Genomic DNA, 19,940 nt, shown 5'->3' on the forward strand with positions numbered 1-19,940 from the left:
TGTCAGTAAACTGCGTTTTCCATGGGCAGGGGCCTCTCTGTCCCAGTCGCCATGCTTTGTAGAAACTCCTCCCCCTTTGGTAGGACATACCATGGAACCTCTCCACATGGCATACTTCTGACAAGGCTGGGTAAAGGCCATGTGATGTATTTCCACTCAAAATACCCCCCCCCCCACACTTTTTTTGGATGAGGTGTGGTCTCCGTGGTGTCTTCCCCTTGGGAGTGACACCCCCCGACGTAGACACTTAGGGCTCCCAGTCAGTTAACAAATTCCACTCTTTTTGGGGAGAAAAGAGAAGGAAAAGAGGCCTCGGCTGGGCTAGCCTGTCCACCTATTCGTTGGGCAGTTGACTTGTTCCTGAGGGACTGTTCAACGCTCATAAAGAACGTTGGGGGAGGTTACGTGACGGCCTGGTGCGCTGGCTACGAGGCACACAGCAGTCTGCCCATCACTCAGTTAGTTGTGTCATTTTGTATAGGGACCCCTAGTGTCACTGCATTGACACAACATCGAGTGAGTGACAGATAGGGAATGTCATGGTTACTTTCGTAACTTCCGTTCCCTGATGGAGGGAATGAGACATTGTGTCCTTCTTGCCACAACACTGAACTACCTGCTGAAATAGCCGGGACCTTATCTCAGCTCCTCAGCACAAAACCTGAATGAGTGGTTGCATACCAGCTCCTTTTATACCCATATGTCCGGGGGAGTGGCATGCAAATTCCACTCGCCAATTCTCATTGGCCTTTTCAAAAAAAGATCAGAGGTGTTTGTGGCTCCCAAAAGTGACCCCTAGTGTCACTACATCGACACAATGTCTCGTTCCCTCCATCAGGGAACAGAGGTTACGAAAGTAACCATGACGTTATTCATTGTGAAAAATGGAAATGCCATTCCAGTGATTCAAAAGCTGTGACCAGAAGAGAAGGTTCGAGCGGCAGCCGTCAAGTTTATCTTTAGGCAGGGAAGCTTGCATGTTTAGCGAATCGAGCATGATGCCAAGAAATTCAAGAGACGTGGTGGGACCCGTGGTTTTTTCACTTGAGAGGGAAACAACCAACTTGTGAAAAAGCTAGATTAAAACGTCCAAAATGGGGGTGTGTGCAGCGGGGTGATCGATAAGCAGGAAATCATCGAGCAGGTGTAGTATGAAGGATATAGTTTTTGGGCACAGTGCGGACGAATGTCCGTGAGAGCTGCATATGGTGCAAGTGAGCGCTCGGTGCCCCCAAAATGTCTGATAAGCAACTCATCAGACATCAGACATTAAACTGGGAAATGTACATGGCGGATTTAGCTGAAAATGATTTATGATATTCATAGCAGAGCGTGCCACCATATTGCTGATTGAAATTGCCGATCAGTGCGAGGTAAGAGTCTAGTTCTTCTCTGCGCTCGGGGAAAGCGCTGCAGAGAATGTCTCTATAAATGCCAAAAGCGATGACGAATTCGTGAAAGGGGAGGTTGCACAAAAGTCTGGGATCTGAAGACTTGAGGGCCACTGACACATCCCCATAGTCCACAATTTGATGATCGCATGCGAGAGAGGGAAGCAAAAGAGATGCTAAATTTACGTCTTTACCTTTGATGATTTGAGCTCTGAGCACTGACGAGACCTTTGCTGCAGCGGGTGAAACGAAACTCCTACCTGACGTGTGAGCGGGGGAGGAGCTTGCCAGAAAGAAGTCAGGAGCAGCATGCGTGTGGGGAGGGCTAGCTAAAATAGCTATGGGGTGAGGGGCTGTCTGTGCTGGAGCTGGAGAAATGGAAAGTTGCGAAGATTCGAGGAGTAAAAGTCTGGAATCTATGATTTTAACTGACACGGCGATTGATCTCACAGCTTCTAGCACTGGGTCAAGAATTCCGGTTGATGTAGATGCTGTGGCTTCGCTTGAAGGAAGTCTCCGACGTGACTGTGAGATAACCGGGGTTCTGGATTTAGCGGAACGCTTATGCCCTATAGTTTTTGAAATGGGCGCAGAGAGTTGAGAAGATGTGGCTGCATCGTGAGGAAGAGAAGGTGCGGTTCCCAGGATGTCGAGAGCTAGCTGATTCACCTGAGACCTAGAGAGATCGGGATCGATGGAGATGCCTTTGTCGGCTAGCATTTCTAAAATCCTTCCGAGCGGGCAACGATCCCATTGAAGCTCCTGTGTACGCAGACGCTTGCTGCGCCAAGGAGCTTTTTGATCCTGGATATGAGGTAGGGAGCATGGGATGAAATCTGTGTCCTGAGCGGGTATTGACTCGTCAGACATAGTAGCTGTTGATGATTGCCGTGTTAGCACACTGAAACAGCAATGTGATAGATTGTGAGCAGACATATAAAGCAATGGCTTACATGTGATTGGCTAGGAGTTACCTAGCAAATGGTGCGATGATGTTCCCGCTAGAACTACACTGCGCTTACATTTCTGAAACTCTTTCTAATTCCATATTATATAACTTTATTTTTGTAATCTTTATTTATCTTTTTATTGGTAAAGAAGATGGATTTAGTTCTTTCTACCGAGAATTTAAAGCCCCACTTATGGGACCATTTTTCAACATTATTTAAGGCTGATTGCATTTTTTTAACTATATTTTCTTCATTGCTTCCTCGGAAACAAAGGGCTCCATCATCTGCAAACAGTGATTTACCCAATTTAATATCAGCTGTAGCAAAAACATCATTAATCATAATAATAAATGGTAATGGACTTATGACACTTCCTTGGGGTGTCCCGTTTTCTATCAAGCCCCTGTTGGATATAACTTCTCCAATCTTCACTTTAATGCTTCTTTCAATTAGGAAATCTTTAATCCAGTTACATATTCTTCCTCCTATTCCAATCTGATCTAATTTTATTAGCAGTCCTTCCTTTCATAACATGTCATAAGCCTTTTCCACATCAAAAAATACTGCTATTACTGTTTCTTTACTTATTTATTTATGATAGGGTCCATTGTTCCCCTTCCTCTTCTAAATCCACTTTGGTATGGGGAGAAGAAATTTCTTTCCTCCAGATAGTACATTAATTGATCAGTAATCATCTTTTCCATTAATTTACCTAAATGTGTAGTTAAAGCTATAGGCCTGTAATTTAATGGTTTGCTTGGGTCTTTCCCTGATTTCCTTATAGGTATTATTAATGCTTCTTTCCAATTCTGTGGTAAAACTCCTTCCTCCCATATTCTATAATAAAACTTTAATATTATTTCTAATGAGTCTTTGCTGAGTTGCTTCAACATACTACAGCTTATTTCATCTTGTCCTGGTGCTGATGCCTTCATTTTTTAATGCTCTCTTTAATTCCTGATTTGAGAAAGGTACATCCAACATTCCATTCGATATTTTCCTCTTTTCCAATAGATGTGGATATTCTTTTGACAGTTTCTCTACTCTCTTGTTTCAAATTATCTGAACTGTTTATTTTTGTAAATGCACTCCTGAACATTTCAGCTTTCTCCTTATCTTCTATAGCATTCTCATCTACCATATTTAACACTGGATAATCATTTCTCTTCTAATTCCACTTAAATCGTGTTCCATATTTCTTGTATAGGTGTGTTTTTACCTATTTCTTCACAAAATTATCTCTAGTATTCTTCCTTTGCTTCTCTTATTGTTCTTCTTGTTTCTGCCTGAGATTTCTTATATATGATATATTATCATATTTTTCCAGTTGTGGGTTTTCTTCAATATTTTAAATGCTTTCCTTTTCTTCTTTACTGCTTTTATACATTTCTCATTCCACCATGGTACTATCCTCTCCATACTCTTTCCTTTACTTTTTGGAATACATATTTCTGCAGCATTCTTTATGGCTGCAACTCTGCAGTCTCTAATTTCTGTATTTATCCTATCTATACTTGTTTCTTCATTAATCTCGATTCTTTCCAATCCTTCCACACTCACTATCTTTTATTTTTCTCCCCTTTTCTCCTCAATTTGGAATGCCCAATTCCCAATGCACTCTAAGTCCTCATGGTGGCGTAGTGACTCACCTCAATCCGGGTGATGGAGGACGAATCTCAGTTGCCTCTGCATCTGAGACAGTCAATCCGCATCTTATCACGTGGTTAGTTGAGCGTGTGGAGGCTTCACGCTATTCTCCGTGGCATCCACGCACAACTCACCACGTGCCCCACCGAGAGCAAGAACCACATTATAGCGACCACGAGGAGGTTAACCCATGTGACTCTACCCTCCCTAGCAACTGGGCCAATTTGGTTGCTTAGGAGACCTGGCTGGAATCACTCAGCACACCCTGGATTTGAACTCGCGACTCCAGGGGTGGTAGTCAGCGTCAATACTCGCTGAGCTACCCAGGCCACCCCCCCACTCACTATCTTAAATTTTTCCCAGTTGGCTTTCTCATAATTCCATTTTCCTGCATTTCCTTGTTTTCCCTTCCTTTCCCCTCTCACTAGTGTTCATGATTGTACTTATTATTGGGTAATGATCACTTCCAATTGTACATTAATTTAAAACTTCCCAGTTCATTATTCCTCCTAATATACTTGAAACATCATCCAATGTTGACTCTAATCCTGATTTCACATCCACACGTGTACTATTCCCATTATTTAAGCATACCAAGTTTTTCACTTCCATCAATTTTTCAATCATCATTCCATTTATATCTGTACTTTCTCCACCCCATAACGTGCTATGTGCATTAAAATCCCCACACCATGTCACCCTTTCACTATTTCTATATTCTCCATTGTTAATTTTTGGCACAGGTTATAGAAGTTTATTATTACATATTTCTTCTCTTCTATCCATATTTCCACTACTATATATTCCATTATTTCTCCTTTTTCCAAGATTCTATAAGGTATTCCATCTTTTAAGAATGTGAAACACCCACCACCTTTACCTTCTTCCCTGTCTCTTCTCATACTTGTATATCCTTTTAAAACAAAATCTATCCTAGGATTCAACCATGTTTCCTGGATACATATTACGTCTGGTTTATTTACCATATGATTTCTATACCCTTTAAATTCTTGACCATTAGCACATAGACTTCTTGCATTCCATTGTAGGATTAATAACATAATCAATGTTATCCAACCCATGACTCCTGACTTTGTTAACTGTCCGTTATAAGTCCTTTCCTTACTGTCTCCCATGTCAATCCTCTTATATCTAGAAATCTCTGCTGCTTTTACTATGATCTGGATCTTTTCAGTTCTTCTGTCTGTCTGGGCTGTTCAATTAATTACTTCTGCAACAAAGAGCACAAAGTTTTTCTTGCTTACTATCATTGCATCTTCTGTTATTCTGCTACATTTAATCTCCTTGTCTCTTCATTCCCTTTATCATTTCCCATTCTTTCCTTTCCACTTTGCATAGTCCTTGAATCTACTGCTTTTTACTGCTTCTACATATGTTATATTATGCTTGACTTTTTCTTGTTGTATCTCCACTGCCCTTTTCCTGACCACACATCCTTCATATGCCATGCTGTGATTTCTTCCACAATTACAGCATTTCATTTCTGCTCCTACTTCACACTTCCCATACTCATGTTCTCCTCCACAGCATGTACACCTTGTCTTTGCTTTACTTACTGTCGCAATATGCCCATATCTTTGGCAATTATAACATCTCAGAGGGCGAGCCACATACGTCCTTACTGGGTAACTAATGAAACCTAGTTTTACACGATTAGGCAAATCTTTACCTTAGTCCAGCCCTACATTGGTGTTTAACAAAATGCTTGAATGGCACCATTGAAAGTGACAGTTACTGATCCAACAGTCATCTGATGGGCTGTACACACTCGCCCAGGTGTAAATGGAGTGGAATTATCATGCAGTCAGGGAAGTAAATTTATTTTTAGTTATTTTTGAGACTTACAGTAGTACAGAAGTGTTTTAAAGTGTGTTTGGCCCAATTTAATACAGTACAATCCATTGTACAATACAGTACAATTAATAATAATACAATCCTAATTCCCAAAATGTTGGGAAAGTATGGAAAATGCTAATAAAACAAAAGGAGTAATTTGTAAATTCTATTTCACTCTGTGCTATATTGAAAGTGCTACAACAACACATTATTTGATGTTTTACCTTGTGAATCTAACTGTTTTTCTTTCTTTTTAAATATACACATCACTTTTGTTTTTATTAGTATTTTCCAGAATGTCACAACTTTTTGGGGAATTGGGGTTGTAAATTAATGATAAATAATAGATATTAAATATGAATACATGAAATGCATTTTATCTGAGGGGGAATTTTCTATGCAATTGTGCATTTTAATTCTAACTATTCTTACACCCCATTGGGTGAAGTATGCTGATTATGACTTTAAATAACTTAATTTAGTTACTTAAAAAACACATCTACAATATTACTAAGAACCATCAGTACGACTACCCTTGGAATCTTCTACATGATCTATAAAGCATCACCCCCAAAATTCTGTCATTTCACAGCAAGAAATGATCAAATGTAATTAACACTACAGGTAAGTTAGCTCATTACCCTCTTTGATTAAATTACTCTGTTGGGAGTGTAAGGTAATACAGTTGTACCATTAGAGAGACCAGTATGAACAATGAAGACCAGGAGTCAAAGTCGATTTTCAATCAGTTGAGAGAGTGTTTACTGAAAACAAAGTTCTCCACATTTCCAATGGCAGAAGACAGAAACACAAAATGAGATGAGGATTTAACCTCAAACTAACTCAGATCACCAAAACAACAGTAATTACAGACATATGCAAATTAATTAACACTTAATCTCTTACAAGTACAGAGTTCTGATAGGTGAACAGTACAGATAATGTCTAGAAACATCCAAGCATGGTTTTCTATTCTTCTACGTGAATGCAATCATTCAAAGATTATATTTTTAAAACACTAAGTCAAGTTGGTCAGCAGAAACAGGTCAGAGGTGAGTCTCCTTTTAGATACACTGGTGTCGAGTCTCTCTGATTTAGTCATATGACTCTCAAAAACTCCAAACAATCCCTACAATGACATCATTAGACAGAACAAAACAGGCTATCTTTCCCTCAAGGTTCAGTCAGGCCTCACTGGAACACAGGCCTTATCTAGCTGGAACAAACATGACGAGAGAACAATATGCCAAACACAACAGGTCAAAGTTAGGCAGATGAGCACTCACAGGTGAAGCGAATAACGTTGATCATCTTCTAACAAGGCCACATGTCAAGGTCTGGGTAGATTAGGTGGTAAGCGAACAATCTGTTCTCGTAGTCAGTGTGTTGAACCCAGGAGAAATGGGCAGGAGTAAAGACCTGAGTGACTTTGACAAGGGCCAAATTGTTATGGCCAAACGACTGGATCAGAGCATCTCTGAAACGACAAGGCTTGTGGGGTGCTCCCGGTCAGCAGTGGTGAGTACCTACCGACAGTGGTCCGAGGAGGGACAAACCACAAACCGGCGACAGGCTGTTGGGTGCTCAAGGCTCATCGATGCATGAGGGTAACGAAGGCTATTCCATCTGGTCCGAACTGACAGAAGGTCTACTATGGCACAAGTCACAGAATATTTTAATGATGGTTATGGGCGGAATGTGTCACAATACAGTGCATCGCACCCTGCTGCGTATGGGGCTACATAGCCAGAGACTGGTCAGAGTGCCCATGATGACCCCTGTTCACCATTGAAAGCACCTATAATGGGCATGTGCGTGTCAGAACTGGATCTTGGAGCAGTGGAAGAAGGTTGCCTGGTCCGATGAGTCCTCTTTTCTTTTACATCATGTGGACTGCTGTGTATATGTGCACCATTTACCTGGGGAAGTAATGGCACCAGGATGCACTATGGGAAGACGACAAGCTGGTGGAGGGAGTATGATGCTCTGGGAAATGTTCTACTGGGAAACCCTGGGTCCAGCCATTCATGTAGACGTCAATTTGACACATGCCACCTACCTAAACACTGTTGCAGACCTGGAACACCCCTTCATGGCAATGGTATTCCCTGATGGCAGTGGCCTCTTTCAGCAGGATAATGCACCCTGCTACACTGCACACATAGTTTGGGAATGGTTTTAGGAACATAATTAAGTGTTCAAGGTGTCGCACTGGCCTCCAAATTCCACAGATCTCAATCCGACTGAGCATCTGTGGGATGTGCTGGACCAACAAGTCCGATCCACAGTGGATCCACCTTGCATGAGTTAGACCCTCAGTCACCCCTCAGAGGTCAAATATACAAATGACCTGTAACATTAATAATTATAACATAACCTGAATAAATGCACAACATTACAAATGCTTTGATTACATTTTGATTATAACAATTGCTAATGAATGTATTCAACTCATCAATAGGCTGAAGAGACAGGGGTTTTTGGTTTATCTGTATTTCTAACACTTGTTGGATCGAAACATGAACTTGTGATTTTGGGCAACTCTTTTTCAAATGAACCTGTAGATTACTTGATTGGTTGATAGATTTCCCACATGAAGTGCAGTGATTTAGCTTCTCTCCAGTATGCACTCACTTGTGTGTTTTCAGGGTTCCTGATCGATTGAAGTTCTTTCCACGATGTGAGCACTTGTAGGGTTTTCTCCAGTATGAATTATTTGGTGCTTTTTCAAGTTGTCAGTTCTCATCAAGGATTTCCCACACACAAAGCATACATGAGCTCTCACATCGGTATGTATTTTCTGGTGCTCTTTTAAATGGTACAGACTTGAAAGCCTTTTTCCACAAGTACTGTAGAACACAAGTGAGGTTTCTCATTTGCATGAGTTTTCAGGTGTCTTTTTAAGTATGATCCCAAAAGAAATGTTTTACTGCACTGATCACAGTTAAATTACTTTTCTCCAGAATGGAGGCACTGATGATCATTGAGACTTCTTTTGTATCTGAAGCTCTTTCCACACTGAGTGCATTTGAAAGGCATCTCTCCAGTGTGTAATCTTATGTGAATCTGAAGATGGTCATTACGGGGGAAATTTTTTCCACACTGAGGACATGTAAAAGGCTTTTCTCCAGTGTGAATTCTTATGTGCACCTTAAGGTTTGATTGATATCTGAAGCTCTTTCCACACTCCGTACATATGAAAGGCTTTTCTCCAGTGTGAATTCTAATGTGTTTAGTAAGAGCTACTTTTTGTTTGAAACTTTTTCCACACTGAGGGCATGTGAAAGGCTTCTCTCCAGTGTGGAATCTTATGTGAATCTGAAGTTGTTCTTTACGGGTGAAACTGTTTCCACACTGAGGACACGAAAAAGGCTTTTCTCCAGTGTGAATTCTAATGTGTTTCGTAAGAATTTCTTTTTGTTTGAAACATATTCCACACTCAGTGCATGTAAACGGCTTTTCTCCAGTGTGAATTCTAATGTGTTTAGTAAGAGCTCCTTTTTCTTTGAAACTATTTCCACACTGAGGGCAGGTGAAAGGCTTTTCTCCAGTGTGGAATCTTATGTGAATCTGAAGTTGTTCTTTACGGGCGAAACTTTTTCCACACTGAGGACATGTAAAAGGCTTTTCTCCAGTGTGAGTTCTCATGTGTTTAGTAAGAATTCCTTTATTTTTGAAACTCTTTCCACACTGAGGACATGTAAAAGGCTTTTCTCCAGTGTGACTTCTTATGTGATCCTTAAGGTTTTTCTGATATCTGAAGCTCTTTCCACACTCAGTGCATGTGTTAAGATTCTTTCCTGTGTGGATTCTTTGGTGTTTTTTAAGATCTACATTTAGTTTGAAAGTATCTCCATACTGTGGGCATGTGACAGATTGTTTTTCAGTCTGTAAGCAACTAAAAGATTTTTCTCCAGTTGTGAAATGATTTGGTTTCTGATACTGATGTTTTTTCTCCTCCATTTCATTTAGTTCCAACGGGCCTGCAAATAACATTAAAATGTCAAAATTTAACTCAGAAAAAAACAAATGTGAAAAGAAACATGTGAACCACAACTTTTTACTTTTTTATTTGTTATACTTGATGTATAGGGCTGTCACTATCAATTATTTTTGTAATAAAGTAATCTAAAGATTATTCTGACGAGTAATCGAATAATCGAAAAATTTATTTTATTAATTCAGATTGCATAAAGTTGTCGAGGTGAAGTCAGGTTTGGCTAGAATGCGTTCATTAGCCTAAATTTTTTATGTACTCTACGATTGAAGAACAGCTACAAAACGGTTGTACAAACTATATCTAAAGCCAACAGACATGCAAAGCAGATATATAATATTAAAAATAATAAATTAAGCTGACAGACATTGGCTACTCCAGGTGCACCCAACTTTTTTTAATGCAAGATCTACCTTTTCTTTAACTAGTTCAACGCCTCTACGCATTTCAGTTGAGTTCAGAAATCAAATATGGGGGAAAAAGAACATGGAAATAAAATATATTTTTCTTTTCAGAAACAATGTCTGCCCACCAGTCTAGTTTATTGAGGATAAGTTATATTCATGGTTAAACTACAGTGGCAAGAAAAAGTATGTAAACTCTTTGGAATAACCTGCATTTATGTATAAATGTTTCTTAAAATCTAGTTTTATCTTCATCTAAGTTACAATAATGAACAAACACAATCTGTTTTAAATAGTAACACACAAATTATTGTATTGTTCTTGTACATATTAGCTACTTTTCCACAATCAGGCCAGTGAAAGCCAGGGCTATCGACTGGCCAGCGGGGGCCAATAGCCTCGGACCGTGATCTCGAACCATGGAGAGTTCTTTCTTTGGGCACCACTTTGTCCATTGCATATTTTAACGGATTTGTACTGTGTCAGCAATTTTTTCTGAACCTGTACTGTTGTGCACCGGATACACAACCTGGCAAGTTCGGCGAAACTCCACCTTTAACATTGACCCTACCTCAATCCCCAGCTGGCCTTGTTTGGCCCAGGGGTAAATGGCGAGCCGAAGGCCACTTGCCCCAAGAAAGCCCAGAGTAGGCACGATGAAGATCCGGAAGTGACAGTGGAAACGCAACTGGCCCTAGCACGCACTGGCATGCCCTAATTTGGCCTGATAGTGGAAACGCGGCTTTTGAATACATCATTCAAACATTTACAATGTAGGTTGGGAAAAGTATGTGAACCCCTAGGCTAATGACATCAACAAAAGCTAATTAGAGCTTTCGGCTGCATTTCTAGCCTTAAAGGCTTTTCAGTCAGAAATAGTGAGCTGTCATGTCCTGGTTCACTCAGACAACATTACAGTTGTGACATATATAAAATGCAGAATTCTCTCACCGCCACTGTTGAGACTGACGTGTCGCCTCCTCCTATGGAGCGAGCATCATCTCCTCTCCCTGGGAGTGACATATGTCCCAGGCCACCTGAATTATGGTGCGGACCTACTGACCTACGCCAAAGGGTGATGCTGGGCGAATGGAGACTTCATCCTGAAATTGTATTGTGGATTTGGGAAATATTCGGCAAAGCGGAAATTGATCTATTTGCCTCAGTGGAGAATGCCCACTGTCCCCTCGAAGTCCCAAGCCCCGCTGGGAATGGACGCAATGGCACACAAATGGCCGACGAAATGCAAATATGCGTTTCCTCCGGTATGCCTGATTCACTCTGTCATATGCAAAGTCCGAGAGGACAAGGAAACGGTTCTATTAGTTGCACCGAGATAGCCCAACCAGCCATGGTTTCTGGAAATGATGGAGATGCTGTACAGCTCATCCATGGGAAATACAGCTGAGTAGGGATCTCCTCTCTCAGGCGCAAGGCACTATCTGGCAGCCCCAGCTGTGGAACCTGAACGGGGCGCACTACATGCGCCAGAACTGACGTGTCATGAACACCATTTTACAGTCCACGAGATGCCTCTATTCGCTAAAATGGAAGGTGTTCACTGATTGGTGTCTCTTACATGGCAAGAACCCAGTAAACTGCCCCATACATAAAATTCTAATATTTCTTCAAGAGCAATTAGATGCAGGACTCACCCCATCAAAGCTCAAAGTGTATGTGGCAACTATATCTGCGTATCACACACATGAAGCCGGCGCCTCTATAGGCGAGCATGATTTAATCATAAAGTTCCTTTAGGGAGCAAGGCGATTAAACCCACCTTGGCCAGCTACAGTCCTGACTTGGGACTTAACTTTAGTCCAAATAGCTCTTGCAGGGCCCCCCTTCGAGCCTTTGCACTCTGTTAATTTGTGCATGTCTCCATTAAGACCGCACTACTGCTGGCTCTGGCCTCAGTAAAACGGGTAGGTGGCCTGTATGCACTATCAGTTGACAATTCATGTCTGGAGTTTGGCCCCGGTCCTTCAAAGCACAGGTGATTCACCTTCAGGCATTCTTCCCTCCTCCATTTAATTCGGATGAGGAACAATCATTGCATATGTTACGCCCTGTGCAGGCACTACATGCATACGTTGAGCATACTTGCCAGTTCAGACTGTCTGATCAGCTCTTTATATGCTATGGAGGACCCACAAAAGGAATGTCAGTCTCCAAGCAAAGGCTCTCTCACTGGATTTTTGATGCAATTGCCCTGGCTTATGAGTCGCAGGGTAAGACTTGCCCAATTGGTGTTAACGCATACTCATCTAGAGGCATGGCCTCTGCATGGGCATGGACGAATGGTGTGTTATTACAAGACATGTTTTGCAGCAGGGTGGTCCTCTCAAAACACATTCGCAAGGTTTTACAAACTAGATGTAATGTCTCTTTCTTCACAAGTCCTCTCTGTTTAGAGCACTTGCTATTCATTGGCCAAATATATATACTTATGCACTTCCCTTTAAGTACGGGCTCCCCATCATTTACACAACCGCCTGAATTCAGGCTGTTATAATTGACCATAAAGTCACAAGCACTTTTATTATAAATAAACTCCCTTCCCGACTGGGTTCATATGACTATAGTTCATATATTCGTTATGAGTGCTCCCCTCCAGGCCAACACTCACTGTGGCATACTCATGTCGGTCGGTGTCCTACAAGACTGTGGCACCATGTTTCCTCTCTGGGAAGTTATGTCGTGTAGTGTGGCATAATGAGATTCTGTTCCCCATATGCGTTACTACACAATGTCAAGTGTACTGAGTCGTAATAGAACGTCTTGGTTACATACATAACCTCGGTTCCCTGAGACAAAGGATACAAGACATTGCGAATGCTAGCCGTACTACAAAACTCAGAGTTCTTGAGGCACGAGAGATGCTCTCTTTGTTCTCAGTCAGAAATTCTGAGGAAATGGTGTTTTTGCACCTGTTTTTATAGCGGACAGTTTCACGCCAAAACAGGCGGGGCTTAAACACCATAGCCAATATTAGAATATTGCCATTATTGTAGAGAGGTTTCAACTAGGTCATGTAAGAAGGCACTCCCATATGCAATTTTTTTACATTTACATATACATTTTATGCAAAGCGACTTACAGTGTACTTATTACAGGGACAATCCCCCTGGGGCAACCTGAAGTGCCTTGCTCAAGGACACAGTGGTGATGGCTGTGGGGATTGAACCAGCAACCTTTTTTACCAGTTATGTGCTTTAGCCCACTATGCCACCAACACTCCAGCGAGACATTGCGTTACTACATAACCGAGACGTTCTCTGGGTTCCTATGTTGAGTTTTACCTGTGATAATGGCCAAAAACTATAAAATATTTATCATAAGAGTGGCACTGCTAATTACTACAAACTTAATAATCACAAAATGTAATGTAGCCTACATGAGGAGGAAGATCATATTTACATTCAAAGGGTAGGGCTCAACATCTCTCACACATCTGGATGCACATCACCGCAAACTGCATGCAATCTAGTGAACATACTGTCAATGGCGGATTTAGATATGGACAACATGGGCAGCTGCCCAGAGCGGCATCTTGGGGTGCTTAATTTTTAATGCGGCTCCCACCCCCACTGGCATGGAGCGCTTGCCAGCGGCGGCACAGACTCTCCTTCATTACCCCCCGTCAACAAATCTTGTTGAAGGGGGGTTTGCCCAGTGCGCCATACAAGCTAGAACCGCCACCGTTTACCATGCTGTGTCCAGAGGGACTGTGAAAATTGGATGTCATCTTTTCAAGTGCTGTTATGGTTTTTCAGATGACAGACAACTGCATTGTTTTTAAAATCTAAAGTGAAGTGCTCTTTCACAGTTGACACTTATTTCGTCATTATGTGTACGGACCCTCGTCCGTGGACTGCAACACTTTTACCTTATTTTCGATTTGTTGATTCAGCAATTTTATAATCGAGGAAATTTTTTTAATCTAGTAATCGAATTAAATCTATTAATTGTGACAGCCCTAATTTTATGTCCTAATAGTGAATTCTGTTGTTATGATATGCTATAACATGTAAGGCAATTGCAGTTAATTACTTTTTTAAAGGTCAAATTACTTAAAATTCTGTCACATACAGTATCATTAAACTACACTATTGAACAGCTGTTATTTTAAATCAATAGCCACCATACCTGTTTAAATCCCTTTTGTCTATTACCTTCATGTTCTTCAGCAGTCATTAATGAAGAATTAAGAACAGACACAAACCTGTTTGTTCTTCAGTATCTTCGTTTTTAATTCTGCAGTGTTCTGGATCACTCATGTTCTCACTCTCCTCTTTAATAAACTCCATAATTACAGTATTATATCATGCAGACTTCAGATGTTAAACCTGGAATAATTCCTTCAAACACTTCTTCATTTAAGGATGGAAATATTCCCCAACATTTACAATAATCGATGTTATGCGTCTTCTTCTATTATTGTGTAGCGGTTCTCAGACTGTGTGTATGTCGCCTTCTAATGGACTGTTGTGGAACCAAGAGTTCTTTCACTCTTTATGGTCTCGGATTTTTTTTTTTGCCCAGAACCCAAATACAACATTTTGTGTTTACCTGTGTCCCAATTTCGTATCTTTTTATGACTAAAAAAATTGTGCCAAAGGTATATATTTTTGGGGGTATTTTGATATTTCAACCTCAGTTCTTATAATACATCTATAATACACTGTGTACACAAAATAGTTACACTCAGAACAAAAATTTCCTCACTGAAACCCATTAAAACTGCAATATTTGATCCCAGTGCCATTAAAGCATAAAATCATGAATTCTATGATGTTATGCTTTCATTCCAGAGCCCTGGCTTCAAAATTTAAATGTTTAATATTTTCCACCAGCTGGTGCCATTTTTTTCATGTTTAGCCTATGGAGCAAATACATGCTTTTTTCCTATTTTCTGTTTGCTGCATTAAAAAGCACTGCAGGCCAATTGAATAAATGATGCAGCTAAAATTGTGTGTGTGTCTGTGTGTGTTGGTATTGATGCCAAAGAGTGTTTTGTATGTGTCTCTGTGTGTGTGTGTGTGTGTGTAACAAACACCAGTGGCATTATGTAAACAAACTGGCATTTAAAGGGTTAAAATCCTGAAACTCAGTGAATATTTGGTAGTTATGATCAGGACTGATGTTGGTTAAAAAATCTAAGTCAGTGAAAGTGGAAAACAATATTTATATATAATATTTTTATGGCAGTTTTTTGACACGGACAATTTTTGTCCTCTAAGGTCCTGAGTGTAATAATAATAATGCTTCAAAATCAATGTTGTTGCTAATCATTGACATATCCCAGACTGTGATAAAAAAAAAAAAAAAAAAAAAAAAAAATAATAATAATAATAAATAAATAAATCCCCTTAGCATTTAGTATATGGAAAATAATATATATATATATATATATATATATATATATATATATATATATATATATATATATATATATATTAAGAAAAAAACAAAAACAAAAAAAAATTAAATAAAAAAATAAAAACAACAACAACAACAGTGGCATTATATAAACACACTGGCATTTAATGGGTAAAAATCCTAAAAATGAATGAATGTGATCAGCACTGATGTTGGTTAAAAAAATAACTCCTTGAAAGTGGAAAATAATATTAATATATACTATTATTATGGCAGTTTTTTGACGTGGACATTTTTTTACCTCTGAGTAACTTTTTTAAATTGACGCACAAGGATTAAGCCTATGATTTTCGCGCGCAAAGAGGTAACGGCTCGCGCACTTTCCATTAGGAGCAGCTTTGGACGGTGTATCAACAAGCAGGTGCGGTCATATTAATTACTTTATTATAGCGTCATATGGTCACAAAAACACTTTTTTTTTTTTTTCAAGATACATTCAAAATAGTATGTTATAAAATACACAGTCAGATTTTAAATCCTGAGGTCGTTGGCAAATCTCAACAGATATACGCTCCGAATTTACCTTTTATTCTTTTACATTTTTGTGTGTGAGATATAAAAGTATAATATTTTGTAGATATGTATGTTTGAATTTTACGTGAGAATCCTACATTGTTGTTTAACGGAATGATGTTAACGGCACCACTGAAAGTGACCGTTACTGATCCAACGGTCATCTGATGACTGTACCTGAGTGTATTTAGCAGAGACCGGCCACTTCTATTAAAATGAATGGAAGACATTAGAACGCACCAACAGCTGCCAACGGATGTAGAAAGGAAGTCCCGCCTTACAGGTAAAAGAGCCAATCACCTTTTAAATACCGACATCGCCTGTCAATCAACTTTAGAATACGCATGCGCATTAGCTATGCAAGCCGGGAAAATCGCGTTTTTTTTTTTTAGCGTAATCTGAGGTTAAGAAGCACCATTTATGATTCCAGTATTGTCAGACTTTATTGCTGATTTGAAATATCATCTTTGATCGTAATCTTGGCCAACCGTTTTTGAGATTTCGATCTTTTCCCATTCAAGCAGATATGAGCAGCACTGGCATGACCATAAACTTTATAAGCAATGAAAAATATCTTTGTGGAGCTAGATGCAAACAAGGTTCAGGTCCTGAAAAATCTCATTGTGTGAACGTTGTACCATAATGTCATGACCAAAAAGCAGTACTGCTTTTAAAAAGTGTTTTTATGCTTTCTGCACGTGTTTTATTTGTTTCAATGTTGGCTTCGCGAAGAACAATATAATTAGCTTTTTTCTTCATTTTTTTTTTTTTTTTACCAATTTGAGGGCATATATTAGAAAAGAGACAGATGATAGATGATCAGTTTATTCAATAACACAGAAAACATATATACAAGTAAAAAAAAAAAAAAAATCATTTTGAAACGCCAATAATATTTGCGTAACAAATTGCTATTTGGCTTTTTTTTTCTCTTGTAACCAAGGTTAATGCGTACAAGAAATAGATGACCAAAAAAATTAACATTCTGTCATTTTCTCACCCTCGTGTCATTTCAAACCTCTATGTTTTTCTTTCTTACATGGAACACAAAAGAAAAAATATCTGGAGATATGCACACTGCTTTTTTTCATTCAATGAAAGAGGATGGTTCCCATGGCTGTCAAACTCTGCAAATAATTGAAGGAAAAAGCATCAATAACATAGTCCATACAACTTTTGCAATATATTCCAAAGTCTTCTAAAGCCATACGAAAGCACTGTGTGAGGAACAGAGCAATATTTATGTTGTTATTTACTGGAAATCTTGCCATTATATTTTTGGTCTGTTCCTCACATAAGGTGATCGTACAGCTTTAGAATAACTTTAACATCTAGAACACAACTTATATGGACTACTTTTATGATACTTTTTTGGTGCTTTTTGGATCATGAAAGTATTCAATTCCCATGGCTAAGGATATGGATGGAAATTAAATAGACAGCATTGGTTTTTTTTTTCTCCCCAATTTGGAATGCCCAGTTCCCAATGTGCTCTAAGTCCTCATGGTGGCGTAGTGACTCGCCTCAATCCGGGTGGCAGAGGATGAATCTCAGTTGCCTCCGCATCTGAGACCGTCAGTCTGCGCTCTTGCATTACTGCAGAGACGTAGCGCGTGTGGAGGCCCACGGTATTCTCCGCGGCATCTGTGCACTATTCACAAACTATTTATTTACGCAGTTTCAGGCAGAATCAGCAAAAGACTTTAATCTCTTCACAACACTTCACAAATATGGGAATATTACTCACAGCAGAGGATTTAACGTGTGAGAGCGATCGTCTTGTAATGTGTTGTTGATGCAGCGTTTGATTGCTGTAACAGCAGCAATGCATAAATGGACTTAAAGCATTTGAGACAAAATTTCTTGCAAAGGGTTTTACTGTGCTGACTATTAATCACTTTTAAGCATAGCAAGCTATAATCACGCAAAAACGCTCTCCAAGAAGTTGCGTCTCCCATTAAAACCACTACCACTAAAAAAATGAATGTTAGTTGAATGCACTAATCAGTTATTCAGTCGTTGGATGACTTGTCAATTAGTTGACCACCCAGGCACATCCCTATATTTCACAGCAAAACATTTTTAAATGCAATTACACTACTGGTAATTTTAGCTCATTACTCTATTTGATTAAATAATTCTGTTTGGAGAAAGTCCATCTTTTGGTTTATCTGAATTTCTAATGATGTATTTGGACCTGAAAATGAACTCTGCTCACTTTGCGACTTTGCGCAACGCTTTTTCAAATGAACCTTTAAACTACTTGATTTTTTGAAAGTTTCCCCACATGAAGTGCAGTGATATGGCTTCTCTCCAGTATGAACTCTCTCGTGTGTTTTCAGGTTTCCTGATCGACTGAAGTTCTTTCCACAGTGTGAGCACTTGTGAGGTTTTTCTCCAGAATGAATTATTTGGTGCCTTTTCAAGCCTTCAATTGTAGTGAAGGATTTCCCACACTCAGAACATACATGATCTCTCACACCGGTGTGTATTTTCTGGTGCGCTTTTAAACTGTAACGATTTGTAAGACTTTTTCCACAGATAGAACACAAGTAAGGCTTCTCAACTGCATGCGTTTTCAGGTGTCTTTTTAAGTATGATCCCACAAGAAATGTTTTACTGCACTGATCACAGTTAAATGACCTTTCTCCAGAATGGATGTGCAAATGACTATCGAGACTGCTTTTGTATCTGAAGCTCTTTTCACACTGATGGCACGAGAAAGGCATCTCTCCAGTGTGGATTCTTACATGATCTTGAAGATTTGCTTTATATATGAAGCTCCTTCCACACTGAGGACATGTAAAAGGCTTCTTTCCTGTGTGAATCCTCATGTGTTTTTTAAGAACTGCTTTACATGAGAGGCTTTTTCCACACTGAGGACAAGTAAAAGGCTTCTCTCCAGCATGGAATCTAATGTGTTTATTAAGATATCCTTTATTTCTGAAACTTTTTCCACACTGAGGGCATGTGAAAGGCTTCTCTCCGGTGTGAAATCTTATGTGACTCTGAAGAAGTTCATTAAGGCGGAAACTCTTTCCACACTGAATGCATGAAAAAGGCTTCTCTCCGGTGTGGATTCTTATGTGCACCTTAAGGTTTGATTGAAATGTGAAGCTCTTTCCACAATGAAGACATGTGAAAGGCTTTTCACCAGTATGGATCCTCATGTGTTTAGTAAGAACTTCAATTTGTTTGAAACTCTTTCCACACTGAATGCATGTAAAAGGCTTCTCTCCGGTGTGGATTCTTATGTGCACCTTAAGGTTTGCTTTAAATGTGAAGCTCTTTCCACACTGAAGACATGTAAAAGGCTTCTCTGCAGAGTGGATTTGTATGTGTCTATTAAGAGCTCTTTTTCTTTGAAACTTTTTCCACACTGAGTGCAGGTGAAAGAATTGTTGGCTTCTGTTTGAGCACTTGTTTGTGTGAAATTATTTTCAGTTTGTGAGCAACTAAAAGATGTTTCTCCAGTTGTCGTTTGTTGTTGTTTCTGATACTGATGTTTTTTCTCCTCCACTTCATTTAGTTCCAACAGGCCTGCAAATAAGATTAAAATGTCTAAATTAAATTCACAAACAACAAATGTGAACCCCAACTTTATACGTGTTTTTCTTTTTTTACACTACGTTAGTTATTAGTTGTTCGTGAACTATTCACTTATTTTGTCATGATGGGGTGGTTTTTTCTCTAGACGAACACAACTCTAAACACTCCAAGAGAACATAATGACAATCAC

General features: G+C 39.5%; 1 protein-coding gene across 5 annotated transcripts in view; it reads right to left on the bottom strand.

Annotated features, from left to right (window-relative positions):
- Window positions 1-8,705: 8,705 nt before the first annotated feature.
- Window positions 8,706-19,940, bottom strand: part of LOC127429255 (gastrula zinc finger protein xLCGF3.1-like) — a 61,983-nt gene continuing 50,748 nt past the window's right edge. For 3 of the 5 annotated variants that reach the window (XM_051678189.1, XM_051678188.1, XM_051678185.1), the window contains exon 2: window positions 8,706-9,828. In XM_051678189.1, coding sequence (XP_051534149.1) covers window positions 8,795-9,828 — 1,034 coding nt within the window. In that variant the 3' untranslated portion in view covers window positions 8,706-8,794. Of the gene's footprint in view, window positions 9,829-14,421; window positions 14,672-19,940 lie in introns of those variants that run through there. The other 2 variants (XM_051678187.1, XM_051678190.1) reach the window with 2 other exon arrangements.

This window comes from Myxocyprinus asiaticus, chromosome 38 (assembly GCF_019703515.2).
Source record: "Myxocyprinus asiaticus isolate MX2 ecotype Aquarium Trade chromosome 38, UBuf_Myxa_2, whole genome shotgun sequence".
Lineage (NCBI taxonomy): Eukaryota > Metazoa > Chordata > Actinopteri > Cypriniformes > Catostomidae > Myxocyprinus > Myxocyprinus asiaticus.